General features: G+C 44.1%; 2 protein-coding genes and 1 non-coding gene across 5 annotated transcripts in view; 1 reads left to right on the plus strand and 2 right to left on the minus strand.

Annotated features, from left to right (window-relative positions):
- LOC125003774 (E3 ubiquitin-protein ligase DTX4-like) overlaps window positions 1-9,500 on the minus strand; it is a 29,178-nt gene extending 19,678 nt beyond the window's left edge. The window contains exons 1-2 of one of the 3 annotated variants that reach the window (XM_047577946.1): window positions 9,103-9,500; window positions 8,122-8,348 (exon numbers count right to left, since the gene is read on the minus strand). In XM_047577946.1, coding sequence (XP_047433902.1) covers window positions 8,122-8,332 — 211 coding nt within the window. In that variant the 5' untranslated portion in view covers window positions 8,333-8,348; window positions 9,103-9,500. The other 2 variants (XM_047577945.1, XM_047577947.1) reach the window with 2 other exon arrangements.
- Window positions 9,501-10,182: 682 nt separating this feature from the next.
- On the plus strand, window positions 10,183-10,255 carry trnat-ugu. The gene has a single exon. It is a non-coding gene; the product is annotated as a tRNA-Thr (tRNA).
- Window positions 10,256-10,885: 630 nt separating this feature from the next.
- LOC125003775 (zinc finger protein GLI4-like) lies at window positions 10,886-17,372 on the minus strand. Its single transcript, XM_047577949.1, has 3 exons — window positions 16,813-17,372; window positions 15,153-15,350; window positions 10,886-13,811 (listed from the first exon to the last, which is right to left on the minus strand). The coding sequence occupies exons 1-3, from the start codon at window positions 17,075-17,077 to the stop codon at window positions 12,760-12,762; spliced, it is 1,515 nt and encodes a 504-aa protein (XP_047433905.1). The 5' UTR covers window positions 17,078-17,372; the 3' UTR covers window positions 10,886-12,759.
- Between the last annotated feature and the right edge of the window lie 191 nt (window positions 17,373-17,563).

Consider the following 17,563-nt stretch of genomic DNA (forward strand, 5'->3'; position numbering starts at 1 on the left):
ACTGCCCAGAAACATTCCCCGACCTGTACTTCAACTCCTCCTTCGATCATCCTCAAAACATCCCCTGACAGTTTGCAGGAGGCGGAGGGAAAGGTCACACAGAGACTAATTTACAGCACATTTTCCAAGAAAAAAAAAAAAAAAGAAGCAAAAAATCAAGGACAACAGAGGAATTATTGATAAAGACAAGATGGGAGTGAGGAGCAGGGAAAAGGGAGAAGACGAATGAGAAGCAAGAGATAAGAGGAGGACGCAGAAGAAACAAGCTAACAAACTACACTGAAGGTCGAGCTGGCTTAGGGGTCACAGGCACAAAACTTTCTCCTTTATCACTTTCACACGTCTCCTGGTCTCATTTACCCCATTTTGGCTCATTTAATCCCAGTCCCTTCCTTCTTTTACTGGTGATGCTAATGACGTGGCTAAAGGCAGAGCTAATGGCAATGCTAGTCAAAAAGTCCAAGTTAATTCTGCCGCGCATGTGCAGCACAGAAGATTGAAATTGTGTAACTGTGCAAGTAGTTAAACACTAAACTAAACTAAACTAAACTAAACTAAAAAAAAAAAAAAACATTAAGCGTCTGGTGAAGCTAACGACAACACTAAAGTCAGCGCTAACGGGGCCCGCAATGGTGTGGCTAAAGGCTAGTGGTGATACTAATGGCTGGCTAGCTAGCTAGCTAGCTAGCTATCTATCTATCTGTCTGTCTTCTGTGGCAGTGCTAATGTTGATGCTAATGGAAATGGAAATGGGAGTGCAGCTTGTTTCTGCACATATAGACCTATAAAACTAAACCAAGTAGACTTCCATGAGTTCTCAGCGGGGTTATCAACCTTTAGCTGATCAATTATTAAATAAGACTCAACACCGTGGATGTTAATGAATGACGGAATATACTAAAAGAGCATCTCCCTAACTTTTTGTTCAATAGTTTCAGTACGTCAAAGAGTTGACGTTTCACTCTTTGTTCAGAGATTTCACGTTGGAATAAAAGGTGAAACAGTGGAAGTCCAGTTTAACGTCTGTACGTGTGCACATGGAATTAGTTCTCTACATTTAACTGATACGGAAGAACTTGGAGCATTGGGTTTTCTTTAGGTTCTCTAAGACACATCAGCCGCATATATATAAACTACAGGCCAAAGGTTTTTGCTTTAACAGCAGCACGGCATACACAAGGAATTAGTTCCACAGGGAATATTTCTATGAAGACGTCCAAAAGTCAAACAGTTAATGTGAATAATGCAAACTGTGATATTTTCCCCTGTGGTCTCCCTCTAAACCCAATCACATGACAGTCACAGATTCACAGCAACACATTAAACTCCTTCATCTTTGGCCCCGTTCAGACCTTGAATTACGATGAGACCTCCCCTGATCCATCTTTAAGCTCCTGTCTTCTCACCTGGTGTTAATTCATTAATTAATTAAAATGTGTCTCCACATGAGTCCTCAGCCAGGACTGTTTGTCTGTTTGTGTGGAAATCAGCAGCAGCACCACCATCAGCTGCTGTCTCTAATGGATCTCTGCCTACCACTGGACCAGAACCAGGGACACATGGAGACATGATCCAGATTTAGGAACCAGATGAAAAGACTCTGACATGTTAAGTTATAATTTATTTTAGAGACTCACATTAGACCTGAACCCTGGAAGCTTCAGAGGAATGAAACATCTCTAATGAGTTAATGAGTCATTAAGGAAATAACTTAATCATTTCCTGAGTTGATTCTAGTTCAGATCAGTTTCTTGTTTAGTTTGGTTCTCAGCTCCAGGTCCAGAGTCTTCTAAAAGTCTTGTCATTAATGAACAGACGTCACTGATTCAGGATCATTTCTACCAGCGATGAATGGATGAGTTCAGCTCGTCTCCTGGTCAGTAGCTGGTCTTTAATGGGACCAGGACTCATTGTGTTTAAAGGAACGAGGTCACATGTGTCCCAGACCACCTCCTCATGTGGACTGACACCAGATCAGGGTTCACACCTGGACTCTAGAGACCAGATCAGGATGGACGTTAACACGAGGTCAGAATGAGGCTCGGTCTCTGAACTATTGATCCTTTTCTTTTCTGGATCTTGACTTTTAGGCGGTGATATTCTACCCCTGACTTTATCGCGCCGCCTTCTACCTTCTACCCTCTCTTTTCTCTTCCCGCCTTTGTCTCCACTTTTGTGTCACCTTGAAAGAGTCCCGTCCCCCTGAGTATTGGGCTCAGAGTTAATTTTCAGCTTCAGAGAGCGCGAGAGAGAAAAGCGGAGAAAGACGAAGGAGAAAAAAAGAGAAAAACACCCAGTAAAGATTCAGATCAGGTGAAGCAGAGGAAGTGGAACATAAAGCGGGCGGCTCTGGAACAAAAGGAGAAGACACCTGAACTCAAACAGACCAAAGACAGTTCCAGGACACGTGTGACATTAACAAGATTTCCATTTGATGTCATGCAGCTGCAGTGAAGTAGGAAATTCACCTAATTAATTTCAAAGCTACACTGAGCTCAAATAAAGACAAGAGACACATTTATATGTGCTACATCAACCAGGCTAACAGCTACAATGTGTGAGTCGAAAGCTTTCAGATTTCAAACAAAAAATCTATACTGTGTCTAAAATAATTAACAGTCAAACACTTTCAGAAACTTTTAATATATTAAATAACTTGTGACTACGGGGCGTTTTAGCCTCTTTCAGTTCATCGTTTTGGTTTCACCCTTCAACATTCTCATCCAAACCTGAATACAGCTATTTCATGCTAACGTGTTGACCAGTAGATGTTTGCTAGGCTCGGTGATACCATACCAGTGTTTCCACATAAATGTGACGATTAACACTTCAAGTCACACATTTCACTGCTCCGACTGATTAAAGGACTATTCCATTTGCACACAGTGATATTTTTCTCTGGTGCTTTTAGCTGCATCAGTTAGCATCACAATCTCATCATATGCTCTTTATCCAACCAGTGTGCGTGGCTGCTGGTATGACCGGGCTCCGCCATGTGACCAAATAGCCGTATCGTGCTTATGCATGTGAAAACCAGCACAAAATGGTTAAAACTAGGGACGTCCCGATCAAGACGTTAGTCTGTAACTAGTGTAATAGTTTGATGTGTGGTGAGGCGGCAGTAGATCATCTAAACAGAATTCATGGAGTCCGCTCAGGTCAAACAACAACACACACCGAACGCTGCAACTTTTAAAAGAAGAGAAAAGTTTCCTGGAGACAAATCTTCCAGAGAGGTTTCAAGAGTTTATGGCAGTGTTGGAGGACCAGAACATTTCTGGAGTAGAGAACACAAAGTACGTGCTCCTCTCTCCACACTACATTAGACCTAAAGAAAGATTTAATGGACTGAATCCAGTCGACTCTAGAAAAGACTTTAGGAATCAACAGAGGAGGAACTTTAGGAGATTTTATATTGATCAGGACGATACTCGATATACATATACTCAAGATTTGTACGGGGCTAAATTAATCCAATCACCTTTGTGCGATATGGGGGGAGGTAAAAGATCACAGATGATCTCTCAGTGTTGGAGGATCACAATTTCTGGAGTAGAGAACACAAAGTATGAGCTCCCCTCTCCACACTACGTTACCTTGAGACTTAAAGAAACATTTACTGGACTGAATCCAGTCGACTCTAGAAGTCAAAACAAGGAAAGACTTTATTGTCTATTATGCTTACATGAAATGGAAAATTTCATTTGGACTGATGATACATATATTTCTTCCTTTTTAAAATCAGATCAGGACTTGGATCTGCTTATACTCAGTATTAATAACAATGCTTTTATTGTCACTGCAAAAAGAGAGGCAACAGAATTTGCAGTGCTACATCTATTTGCTGCAAGTTAAAAAGACAACAGAAACACAAAGGACTGGTATCGGATCAGAGGGTTGAAAAAGGTGAAAATGTGAATATTTCGTTGCAGGCCGATTCAAAGCAAACCCTTGTATTTTTTAATAAGAGTCTGAGGTTGAGGACTGTCAGCTCTAGGAACGGGGTTCAGACGGGGTTTCACTGCAGCGATCTGCACACTGATAGTTTTGTTGTTGGCCATGTAAACTAAGTCAGAGCGACTGTTTGGTGACATTCCCTCCCCCCCCGACTCAAAGTTTTCTTTCTCGTCACCAGAACCCACCCCCAAGCCCTTCGTCTCGAGGGAGCCGCCACCCACCCCCTACCCTGCCTCTGCTGTGACCCCCACGCCCCGGGGCTTTGTGGGGGTCTGGGAACGTGTCTCCTTCAGCAGGGCCAGCTGCAACCATCGGAGGACCATGCCCTCCCTAAAGCAACTGACGGGAGTTTTCCTGAATTAAAATATGACGCCCTTCTCTCAGATAACGAAAGCTCCTTCTGTTGCTACTAGAGCAGCTTTTTTATATTCGCAGGAATCAGAACAAAAACACTAAACGTGAGTTTTCTGATTCAAACACAAGTGTAAGAAGGTTCAAACGTTCCTCTTAATCTCTGGGAAGACACAAAGTTTCAGACACAAACTACAATGTGCAAACATGATGAAGTAAGATCGTCTTAAGGAAACACAGTTCTATGATCTTCAGTAGTTGTTAATTTTAGCTCTGGCGTAAAGCAAAACCACATCCCTGTCGCGTCAAAACTTTTCCTTTTTCTGGTTTAGTAGCTATTATTAGCATCAAAGCTACCAAAAATTCGAGAAGAAGAAGAAGCTCTGTGACTGAACATGTCTGCTGTGTGGAAGATGTTTCCTGGAGACAAATCTTCCAGAGTGGGTTAGAGAGTTTATGGCAGCGTTGGAGGACCAGAACATTTCTGGAGCAGAGAACACAATAGTCCAACACTTTCACAAATTATTAACATTTTAAATAACTTGTGACTATGGGACATTTTAGCCTCTTTCAGTTAATCGTTTTGGTTTCACCCTTCAACATTATCATCCAAATCTGAATACAGCTATTTCATGCTAACATGTTGACCAGTAGAAGTTTGCTAGGTGATACCATACCGGTGTTTCCACTCCAGTGATATTTTCATGTCAAACAATAAGTCCAAACGTGTGGAAAACCAGCATAAAATAGTTAAAACTAGGGTCAAGACATTTAATCTGAGTCAGTAACTAGAGCAATGTGGATGTTTGTCAGTAGGAGATCATCTAAACAGAATCCATGGAGTCCACTCGGGTCAAGGGCAACAACAAACACTAAACATTTAAAAGAAGAGAAAAACTTCTTGGAGACTAATCTTCCAGAGAGGGTCAGGGAGTTTATGGCAGCACTGGAGGACCAGAACATTTCTGGAGTAGAGAACACAAGGTACGAGCTCCCCTCTCTACACTACATTAGACCTAAAGAAAGATCCACTGGACTGAATCCAATCGACTAGAAAAGACTTTAGGAATCTACGAGAGACCAACTTTAGCACGTTTTATATTGAATCAGGACTTGGATCGACCAAGATTTGCAAAAGGCCTAATTTCATCAAAGGACATTTGTGTTTGGAACAACATGGTGGGCAAAAGATCACAAAGGACCTCTTCAATTGTTACAAATTGCTACAGGTCCACAGGTAGAACTAGTCCTCTGAGAATAAAGACGTTACAAAGAAACTCGCATCCACCAAAAGTGTAAAAGTCAAAGACCCAGAGAGAGAGAGTCTACAATCGTTCCATCTCTGTCAAGTCAAAGCAAAGCCAGAAAAAGGCCCTTGGGAGTTTTTTGCCTATTGACGAAACTAGAAACAAGAGAGAGGAAGGGTGGGAGAGACCAGAGCAGGGGGGAGACGGAGACGGAGAGGCAGGACAAGTGAAGTGAACTCTCTCCTCATTAGGCCTTGAGATATTCCATTCTTTCCACAGAAGCAAGGTCTCTCGCTTTCTTTTCTCTGTGCAACGAGGCTGCAGCTGTTATGTGCTGCATGGGAGTGTGTGTGCTCTTGGTTTTATTAAGTTGTGGGGGCCAAACAACTCTTGCAGAATACTAATGCTGTGGGGCCACGTTGTCCTCGTGGGGCCGTTTTCCTGGGCCCCAGAGCCTTTCCGAGGGTTAAGACTAGTTCTGAGTTGGTTTTGAGGTAAAGGTTTAGGGCGAGGTGACATAGTTAGGAGCTAGGCAGCGCGTTATGTCAACGGAAGGTCCTCGCAAAAGTAGAAACGCAAGTACATGTGTGGATAATGACTAAAGACTGCAGCCAAGTCAGACGTGAGACGGTCATTTGCAGCTGTTGCAGATCATCACAGTTCATCTGGCAACAGAAACTGAATGACTGCATAAGAACATTTGTTTTGCATCAGAGAATCACTGAAAGCCAGACGGTCATAAAATGCAGCAACTTTTCTCTCGAATATATTTCGTGGCTTACGTTCAGCTTAGTCCAAACTAAAAAATTAGACATAAATCTAAATACAACTTGGTAAAACTAGCCAAACTTGTGTGTAGCTACACGGAGAAGTCCACCAATGCCTTACGCACCAACCAAGCGGTTTGAAAACACAAATATGGCGTCTTTTAAATTGCAAAACTCCCCCACGTTTTGCCCCAAGTAACTCCAACATCTGGCCCACAGCTGACGGACTGAGCGAAACTCCTGCCAAAAATATCCCAAATTTCTTCCAATGAGGGATCCCAACAGGAGAGCCACACAAGGCTGTTTGTGATGATTTAAGACGTGAAGTTTGTTCAAATAAAGATCCAGATGTCAGCGACAATGTTAATAAACAACAAGAGAAGGTGCCATAAAGCCCTTTAAAGGACAGTAATTTATACACTAGGGCTGCAATGATACACTTCAGAGGTGTCACTGCAGCACTTTGTCATTGTTGTTAATAATTTTATCCGGCAAAGGGCAGTAATACAACCAGTAGATCAAAACAGCCAAGAAGAAGAAGAAGCTGTAGCTCAGCCGCTGAGCATCTGCACAATGAGTTTAGTCTGATGGTTGACATCACCCACCCTCTGGACATTACATGCCTTATACTCCAATCAGTTCGGTGCAAAGTGAACGATGACGCCAAAGGCAACTGAAATCGATACTAATGGCAACAATAAAAGCAACAATAAAGAAAATGGTATTAGCGGCACTTAAGACAATTCTAATGGTGATGCTAAAACGTGATCCAAATCGAGACGCTAATGGCTAGCATGGCAGTGCTGCTTTCCAGTAGGTTGTTTCTGCACATATAGACCAGGTAGATTTCCATGAACACTGTGTTAGCAACCTTTAGTTGAGGTTAGCATCACAGCGTGAGGGTTCATGTTAGTAGGAACGGTGACTCTCTACGACAGGATAATACAGATGACTTTAACCCTAAATCAAGTCCATGCTTTTGGACCTCATACTAACCTCATCTGTTCTGGACAACTCAATCACAACTGGCCACACTGGTGTGAACACCCAGATTTTTAAATGCACCCCCAGCCAACACTTCAAATCTGATCTCAAACTCTCTGTATATAAAAAAGTTTCATCATGTTTGGGCCACATAAAACGCTGTAACTGTCTCTAAAGGATTTTTATCTACCTGTTGAATCAGAACCATGAACGTCTGTTTTCTTGTGTGCACACCATGACTTGGAGACATGATACGTATTTTGGAACAAGCTGCAAAATCTCTCTCACTAAACTACCCACCTTGAGTTCTTCTTTATTTATTTATATATGGAACCCAGCTTAGTTTAGTTCATGCTGCCAAGGAAATCAGGTTGTCCTCATGAGTGAACGCTTTTGTCTGTCATTTAGTGGTAGCAAATTGTCAATACAGTAGTCGGCGTAAAAACATGATTGCGATTGCGATCTGTCCACACATTGCCGTCTTTATTATAATATAAAGTGAAATAGTCCTCATGTCCACATGTGAGGACATTTAAAAAAAAAAAAAACTACTTCCTGTTCAAATATGATTTTTAGTTTTTATAATTTTTAGGTCCGAATAATTCCAAATACCTTGGACAAATTAAAAATGCACACCAAACAAAAGCTCAGATCTCAGGAGGCAAAGATCGTCTCATTAAAACATCATAATTACACTGAATAAGGTAGAATTAGGAAAAAGCTTTTGCTGGGAAATATAATTTGATAAAAGCTGATGCAGTAATGATATTGTCATTATTATGATTATTATTATTACAGCTTTCCTACAAGCTCACCTGTGTCCTGTCTGAACTGGTGCATGGACTGGAGGTCTATGATGTAGGGAGAGAGCCGGCTGTCCACCTGGCCGAGGACCACGCTCCCTCCTCGGGGGTCGCTGCTCCGGATGGCCGCCTCTATCTGGTGGGACACGGCGGGGCTGTAGGGCCGCCACCGGCCGTGTTCGTTGAGCCATTCCCACACCACCACGGCGGAGGCCAGGAGCATGTTGTTATTGTTGGCCCTGGAGGGGAATCGGGAAAAGGGTTATAGCCTGGAAGCGAACACAAAACACCCCCCTACGAGCTCCTACTCCCTGCACCGGCTCTAACCTGCCCCTCTCCGTGTCGTGAAAGCCGGATAAGACAAAGCCCGGGTCGGGGTCTTACATGGGGCCGCGGCGGAGCTAACTCCGGGAGAAGGAGACGCATTCCTCCGCGAAGATCCGAGTTCCTCGCATGGTCCCCGGGGAGAAGGAAATCACGGCCCTCGCTTTGTTTTATATTTAAGTATAACACCGGTAATGACACGGAATAAAATCAGAAGTAAAGAAACAATAAAAGCGGCCGTGGACGTCGGCTCGTGGTCGTGCGCCCTCCCCGGACGGAGGCGCGTCTCCGGCCGCGGCCTTCCTCAAACCTCCTCGGTGTCGCCTGGTAAAAACACCCCGGGGATGTGGTTCCTCTTCACAGGCGACTCGGAGCTGAACGTATCGCCGTCCGCGGTGGAGTGCTTATTGTAGACGAGCGGCTTTAATAACGTCGGACAAAGTGTGGTGGTTGTTTTTGATTTTGGGGCGTAGGGGAGGAAAGTAGTCGCCTCCTCAGCAGGAAGGACTCTCCGACCAGAACCGGTTCAACTGGTCCGGATCATCCCGGCAAGAGTGCGCACAAACCCCGCGGACGCTTTTAACTAAGAAAGAACACCTCCCCGTGGCACCGAGGTCTCCTCGAGTGTCTTAATTGGAGTTTTAATTAACCGATAATTGAACTTTTCACCTGTTGATCTGATCTTCTTCAGACTCCGGGATCTACCCCTCCGGCTTCACCATGGCTCTCTGCGCGTCTCCTCACTCCTCCACCACAAAGACGAAATCCACAAAATCCTCCTTTTACTTGCGTGTTTTTTAAAAACAACAAAACACGCAACCCACGCATAGAGGAGCCGCCTCCTCTAATAACTGGAGGAAATAAACTGTGCCATCATAAGTTGTTATTATTATTATTTTTAGTCCGGATCTATCCTACCGCGTCCATCTTCATCTTCACGGGTGGAAAAACTTTGTGTTGAAGCTTGTAGAGGGAGAGAGTGGGAGGACCTTCACTCCCCCTCCTCCTCCTCCTCCTCCTCCTCCTAACCCTGCTCCCCCTCCTCTTTACTTCTTCCACTTGTCCCCCTTTCTTTACCTCCATCTCCTCCACTTCCTCTTCCTCCTCCTTCCCTCCTTCCCCCTTTCTTCTCCTTGTTCTATTTCTTCTCCTTTCCCCTTACTCCTCCTCCTCCTCGTATTCATCCCTTCCCTCCTTCTCCTCCTCTTCTTTACTCCTGCTCTTGCCCCTCTTCATCCTCTTCCTCCTCCTTTTCCCTCTCCTCATCCTCCTCTTCCTATTCCTCCTCCCCCTCCTCCTCCTATTCCTATTCCTCGTCCCCCTCTTCTTTTCTTCCTCCTCCTCCTCGTCCTCCTCCCCACGCACCGTGGACAACATTAACACAGGCTCCCATAAGCATTTCACAGTTTTATATACTCTACTGCTTTTATTCTACTATTTGTATTTGATTATTAAATAAATGCAAAATGTTTTATTGAATGTGTTTGTCATTTGTTGTGGTGAAATGCTGCCGCCTGGTGGTATTAAATGATAAATGCATTTCATTTTTTAACGAGGCGCCAGATTAAATAAAACTAATAATAATAGTAATGATAAAAATGAAGTCAATTTTTGCGTAATATAAACTAATTAATGTTTTAAGTTGGTATATATTCGTTAATTTCGTTCCACCGCAAAAGAAACACTCGCAGATCGCGGTCTAAAAAGGGAACTATTTTATGTGTAGTAACACAAGGCGCAGTCATCCCAGGCTCCATAGCTCAGGGGTTAGAGCACTGGTCTTGTAAACCAGGGGTCGCGAGTTCAAATCTCGCTGGGGCCTGCACTTCGTTTTTTTTTTTTTTTTTTTTTTAAATAAATTTCTTTATTACTTTCTTTTAAAGTTTATACTTATTTATATAAATTACCACTTTTTAATCGATTTAAACAATATAAACGAACGTGCAGTACAATAGCCACATATCTTTACCACAAGCACATTTCAAATACAACAATCGTGCACTAAATCTTAATTTTGGCCCTGCTATTCAACATTAGCTTCAAATGGATAATAAAATCAAACAACAATTCATCAACATTACCATCAGCCAATGTGAGAGAGGCCTTTAGCTGCTTAGAAGTTCCTCTGGTTCCTCTGGTTCCTCTCCCACTATGATGGAGTGATGTTGTCATCTTCAGTCTGTCTGACTCTCTGTGGATTATTTGTGGCTTCCAAACTCTTTAGAGATGTTTGTGGAACCTTTTCCAGCCTGATGACCTAGAGGTTCAGTTCCCTGATAATATGTAATAGGATTGATTGGGTTCTTTTCATTCATCTAAAACTTGTGAGATTTTCTTTCTAAATTTTACATTTCTCACCAATGTTGTGACAAGTCTCATGTTGAGAACCCTGGTACGTCTCCAGGAAATTAAAGCAAGGGAAGAGAGAAATGATGGTCACACCACAGCGAAATAAATTGCAAACCTTTACATATTTAATGACACCCAAACATTTACACATATTTAAACACTGGAACATGTAACGAGAGAATGCAAATAAGCAAAATATCTGTTTTGGCTGTGCAGCCTACACATAGATCCAACTACATCCAAACACACGCAAACATGACTCTGTAATATATATACTTTACATCTGTTCACAGTTCTTTGATATTTAATTGAGAACAATGAATGAATGATATTACAAGAACATTACACTCAGATTTGTAAAATGTTGAGGAGGAGGGATTAAGACATTGCAGGCGTGCTTCAACTGAACAAGCATGAAAAGGTGCAAACCAACATTTACCAATCAACGCGTCTCTGAGAAGGCCACTCATCATGACACTTGATTACTGGAGTATTTAAAGTGCTTAAAAAGATTATCTGTTTGCAGATTATACGTGTCATCCTATTCACAGTAAGAAAAGAAGATTTTATTCCAGCTTTTCTGTGCACACGGTCAAAGAGTGGTTCTCGTAGCGGACAATCTATGGTAAAAAAAATTAAAAATAAATAAAAAAAAATAAATGTGTTGAGGCCAGAATTACACTTTTCAATTTTTTTTTTTTTTTTTTACCATTTTCTTATTATGACACATAGATGGGTATTTTTTCAAAAGGCACAAAAGAAAGTAAGTAAAAGCCGAACCCAGTTACGATCAGTGCAACCACAGCTACACTCAGTTCATTGTAGATAAAATCTACTTCTCCTTCACTTCTTCTTAATATTGATTTATTTATAGCAGGAAACAGCTTCCTGCTGTGGCTCAAACAAAGACACTAAAGCCTCTTTCAGACCATTCGTCCAGAGTGATCTGAGCTCAAGTTTCCGCCTTAAAGTCCAGGTGTGAACCCTGATCTGGTCTCATTCCTTTGGTTAGTGTGAACACAATGAGTCCTGGTCCCATTAAAGATTAAAGACCAGCTACTGACCAGAAGAGGAGTTTAACTCATTCATTCATCCTGAATAAGAGACGTCTGTTCATAAGTGATGAGACTTTTAAAAGATTCTGGACCTGGAGCTGAGAATCAAACTGAACTAGAAACTAATCTGAACTAGAATCAACTCAGGAAATTAGTCATTTATTTCTGATCTAGTTCCTCTGAAGATGTAATAACCTTCCAGGGTTCAGGTCTAGTCTGAGTCTTTGTCTCTGAAATAAATTAGAACTTAGCGAGACTTTTCATCTTGTTCCTAAATCTGGATCATGTCCCCAAGTCAACCACCCTGGTCCTGGTCCAGCGGTAGGTAGAGATCCGTTAGAGGCAATATTCCACTGACCACCACATGTGGAGACACATTAAGACCAGATGTGAACACAGGGACTTAAAGATGGACAGGTGAGACTGGATCACTCAGACTTTGAGGTCTTTGAGAGTAGTGACAACCAACACAGTAAAACTCACCTTAAAGCTCCATGAAGCTAAATGAAGCTGTGAATTCGGTAAGAAAAATCTAAATCTTGGGTCGTAAACAAACACTTAAAACTGGATGGTCGCGGAATTAAAAATCTGCTTTTAGAAGTAACATCAGATAAGAGTTACTTTCTTTCTTCAATTTCCGGATACTGGGCACCTGGACAGCACAGGTGCATTGTAATAATAGCGAGAGGTTTCCTCAGGTTCGGCCACAGCTCCATGTAAACCAGGTCTGCTACAAAGACCCATCTTACAACAGAACTCACAGGTGACATCTATGATCTCTAGGACAAACGGGAATTCTTCACAGGATACAGTTTTCTCTACTTGTCTCGAAGCTAGCGTGAATTTCAAATATAAAACGTGTTGGATAAGTGGCCATTCAGAGTCCAGATCAGCTCTGGCCGAGGTTGAACAGCGGTCTTGCCTACAGGCCACACTGAGACTGCTGCCGGTGTCTCCGGACGCTACACATTTGGCTGAAGGACTGTCCGCAGCGTGAGCAGCTGTAGGGTTTCTCCTGTGTGTGGACTGTGCGATGCCTCTTCAGGTGACTCGACGAGATGAAACTCTTCCCGCAGAGCGAACACCGGTAGCGTCTCTCCCCCGTGTGGATGAGGAGGTGCACCCGCAGGTTGTTGGGCTGCGCAAAGCCCTTCCCACAGTGGGGACAGGTGTAGGGTCTCTCTCCCGTGTGAACTCTCTGGTGCAGCTCCAGGGCGGCGGCGCTCGGGAAGACGCGCCCGCACACGGCGCACACCACGGCTTCTTTAGGGGCGGCGACGCCGGCCCTGTAAGGCCGCCGCTGGCTGGTCGAGGTGGCGGAAGGAGCCGTGGCGGGGGGAGGAGGAGGTGGAGGAGGAGGAGGAGGAGGTGGTGGCGGCGGAGGAGGCGCAGCTACAACAGCGGCAGCAGCGGCCGCTATGTCGAAGGAGGCGGCGAAGGCTGCCATTTCGTGAGCGCCACTGGTGAAGAGCATGGTCGGGGGGCCGTCGAGACTGTCGCCTCCGCCTTGCGAGGGGAAGGAGGCGGAAGAGTGTTCTGTGTTCCCCAAACCGAGCTGCGCTACGGCGTACGCCGCACCAAGATGGCTGACGCGCTCCTGCATCCACGCCAGATCCAGGCCCAGGCTGCTGAGGCGGTCGGGGCTGGGCTCGTCCGACGCCAACGGAGCAGACAGCTGAGATGGGTGGAGCTCGTCCTCACCGTCGTCCGTCTGGATCTCTGGCTTCAGGGCGCCGTCCGTTATCGTCCCTGGAAGGTCCCTGCGAACGGCCTCGGGGACGGGGACCCCCCCACCGCCGACCGTCAGACTGTTGTCCAGAGGCTTGGCCGTCTTGCGTTTGGCCCGAGGCCTGCAGGTGAGGTCCATGGTTGTGTCGGTGGGGGAGAAGGAAGGCTGGGTGGAGGACGCAAAGTTGGCGCCACTGGCGTCCAGGACCACATCAGGGGGGGGGCTCTCCTGGCTGGGCTCCAAGGCTGGGGAGGGACGGAGTTAAAGAGTTATGGGAAACTTTCAAAAGATTCTTTCGAAGGGATTCACTGCAAATCCATCTAGTCACAAGTCTACGTCAGTTCACACCTGGATTTTCTTATATTTTCTTTATAAGTTAAAGATAAATTAAAAATAGAAAGAACTCATTTGATCCTTGGTTGAGAAGGTTATTTTTAAAGTTCAGTTCAGGTCTTTTTCTTTTTACTAAAAAATTATTACACGTTTAGAGAGATTCACATTGCACAGATGTGCAAGATAGATAGATAGAATAGAATGAAGAATAGAATAGGATATTAGGGATGTTCCGATATTAGACTGTTTTTGCCGATATCCGTTACCACTAGCTGAAAATATTTGTGTCCAAAATCTTATAAATTATCGATTCGATAGAACGATATGTTATCTCATGAAACAAATGGGGCCTTCCCGTATACCTGGGAAACAATCAGTCACAGCAGTAGACTCCTATGTGTAATATAACACAGTTTACTACTCCAGCAAGTAGCCATCGTGGAGTTGCCCAAACTGAATAAATAGCGCACATTTAAACACCAAACCGCTCTGACTAACATGTCTGCTGAAAAATATATTTTTTCCATAGACAGACTGGCCTCATAATTACACATTTACTTTGAAGCCTGCGCCGTATCATGGACTCACCGGAACATTTCAGTTGAAATTGTAAATTCAGATGTATTACTTTATTGAAGTTGACTTCCAGTGGACTTATTCGTATTTGTTTACATGTTATAGACTTTCAGGAAGCGATGATGTGGAGATGGCGGAGTGATATATTTAGTGATGAGTCCGCCGTGCTGTAATGCTGATTTGAGCACGTCCAATGTTATTGACCAATCAGATTGCTTGGTCGGAACTACTTGTTGTATGATGTTTGCGCCCCGTGAACCCCACGAACAGCAGCGGGAGCGCGCAGCAGCACAACCCGGGCATCTGTTTTAATTACCAGTGGTAAAAACCGATAATGACATGAACAGATATTAAAAAAAAAAATAGGCTATAATCGGCGGATATTATCGGACAGCCCTATTATTTAGTTTTTCTTTGTCTGAACAAGGACAGACACTTTTTTTTTTCTACCAAAATGCGAAAATAAACAGAAATGTCGTCAGTAAATTGGAATCAGTGTCAGATGGGTTGAATTTGAAACGAAACAAAAATCAGATGGGGATAAAGTTTTCAGCTGTCTTGAGTTTGTTTAAGAATGTCAAGTAAAATTAAATAATATTTCACACAAGGACAGAAGCTTCCAATGTAATGACACAGCAACAAAACCCTGATTCACTTCTTTAAAGAGCCCAACTCACCAGTGGAGAGGCCACACTCTGCCCGGATGTTCACCTCCACCTTGAGGTCCAGGTTGCAGTCGTTTCTCTCTTCGTTTTCCTGCTTCACTCGCGTCAACACCCTGACGTCCTCCTGCTGAACCTTTGAAGCGTGATGGAAGGGTTTGTCTTCGGAGGTGGCGGGAAGAGGCGACACCAGAGGCTGACGGTTGTCAGATCCTGAGAAAAACACAGGACACTGAGCAAAACCGCCATGAAGCTAAATGAACCATTGAGAGTTATTCATATCACTCTTCTTCTACATGACTGTTTCATCTTGATCTTGAATTTGGACCATGGAGTGAAATCCTACATGCAACCAATGTTTAAAAACATGTGAACCAGCCCTTAAAAGTCCTTAAACAGAAGCTGTTTCTGTTTGGAAACGTCCATCATGAACACACAGCTTCATCTTGCCTTGTGTCCTCCAATGTACTCTGAGAATTTAGTCATTAATCCGGGGAGATGAGAGTTTGATGCTCAATTTGGCAAACTAGTGGCATGGCGTATTGTTGGGTTTAAAGGGGTTAATAAGGCCTTCAGCCTGTGTATAACCTTGGGAAGAATCAAGAAGAATGTTACTTACGCTATCTCACCTTATCAATCGTTGTCTTTCGCTTCGCTACAGCTGCTCACAGACTAGGACGCATTACACCCAAATATCTCACACGCTGGAGACCAGATGAAGCTAATCCGCTACACATAGAAACTCACTGACACATGAGAGGCACTACTCCTCCCCATTGTCTTACGGGCGGAGTCTAGGTAGAATAAGATCACTGTACGTCCCTGAAGTGGGGCTTTTGGTTCTTTTTACCCCTAAGGTGAACTGACCGAAGGCTCAGCGCTGAATCAACATCTATTCTCTGTGAACCAAATAAATATCCAAAACGTGAGAAATTGACGCGTGATTTGTGCGTAGGTGAACTACCCTTTCCAAACGGTATAAAGATTCTGGGCTGAAGGAGAGGAAAAGATTCCTCCTTCACAGTATACTGGAGGATACTAGTGGCATATACTAATAGCAGGGTCTAGCATACTAGTGGCATACGACAGCATGGTGTACTCTTGGCATGGCAAGACATACCAGTGGCATGGTGGAGCATACAAGTGGCAAGCTGTATGATTTCACAAACTAGTGGCATGGCATACACTTGCAAATGGTATTTACTGATGGTAGAGCCCAGCATACTAATGGCACGGGGCAGCATACTGACAGCGGTATCATAAACTGATGGCATACAAGTGCCATCTTTTGTTCTGATAATAGGGTCCAGTACGCTTGTGGCATGATGTATCCTGGCATATACTAGTAGGATAAATTGATGGCATACAAGAGGCATGGCATGTCATGATATACTGATGACATGGGGTCTTTCAGGACCTCATTAGGACACAGATGCAGATCAGAACTGTCACTGCCACTTAACTGTCATCTCACAAACATCTCACACACATATTTACATGTGCATGACAGTGTGTGCAGCTGCAGAGGCATGCCATCACTGAACATGCATGTCATGTGCCACTTTTGCTCTGATGGTGCTTCCATATGCGATACATGATGTTGAGGTCCACATGGTGCAGGATCAAAGGTCATATTTCCTCATCCTAATGGTGACACCTGCCGCCGTGTATTTACCTCCGGCGGGTCCGAAATGATCCCGCTGGCTTCGTCTCCTCATCATCCTCCTCTCGTAGCTCCGCATCTTCACGTCCATGTCCCGCAGCTTCTGTCGCAAGGCGTCGTTCTCCTTCTCGCTCTTCTCCCGCTCCTGCTCCATCTGGGAGCGCAGCGCTGCGTAGCCGTCGTCCACCAGCTTGCATATCTCCGCCACGGCGGAATTGGCCAGTATCTCTATGATGGAGGCGATCTGCGCCTGGAAGCCGACGCAGTCCGCCATCATCGGTCCGTCAGGTCCGTCGGATCAGTCCACGCGCGCCGATAACGTGAGAGGAAAGGAAAAGCTCGGACTTTAATTCACGCTGTCTGCAGGATCTTCTACTCTACCCATGAATGTTGTGGTTCTCTAAGGTGCGAGAGTCGCCTCCTGATGACGTCAGGTCATGTGTAACAGCAGTTTTATGACAGGAGCGTACTTCTGACCATTTAGCTCACCTGGCTAAACGGGCGAACCGTTGACTATATCACTGTCTACAACACAGTGTCACCGGTTCGAAGCCAGCCGGTTACAATTATTCCCTCACCACCGTCGGAGCGTCAACCTTTTGATTTGTCATCTTTAATTAGAAAAGATTGTTTGTTTTTGTGAGTGTGTGTCCAGTTTACGTCTGTTTCAGACAGTTTCAGTTTTATGTCTTTCACCTCCTCTCTTCATGGCCAGTTAGCCAATTAGAGACAGAGATTGGATTATTATAACTCACTGTATTTT

Source organism: Mugil cephalus, chromosome 2 (genome assembly GCF_022458985.1).
Source record: "Mugil cephalus isolate CIBA_MC_2020 chromosome 2, CIBA_Mcephalus_1.1, whole genome shotgun sequence".
In the NCBI taxonomy this organism is placed as follows: Eukaryota; Metazoa; Chordata; class Actinopteri; order Mugiliformes; family Mugilidae; genus Mugil; species Mugil cephalus.

Excerpts from the sequence above, each read along its gene's own strand:
- LOC125003775 (XM_047577949.1), bottom strand. The coding sequence starts at position 17,077 with ATGATGGCGGACTGCGTCGGCTTCCAGGCGCAGATCGCCTCCATCATA. Across the intron at positions 15,351-16,812 it reads TCATTTCGGACCCGCCGGAG|GATCTGACAACCGTCAGCCT; the intron begins GTAAATACACGG and ends TGTTTTTCTCAG. Across the intron at positions 13,812-15,152 it reads AGAGTGTGGCCTCTCCACTG|CCTTGGAGCCCAGCCAGGAG; the intron begins GTGAGTTGGGCT and ends GTCCCTCCCCAG.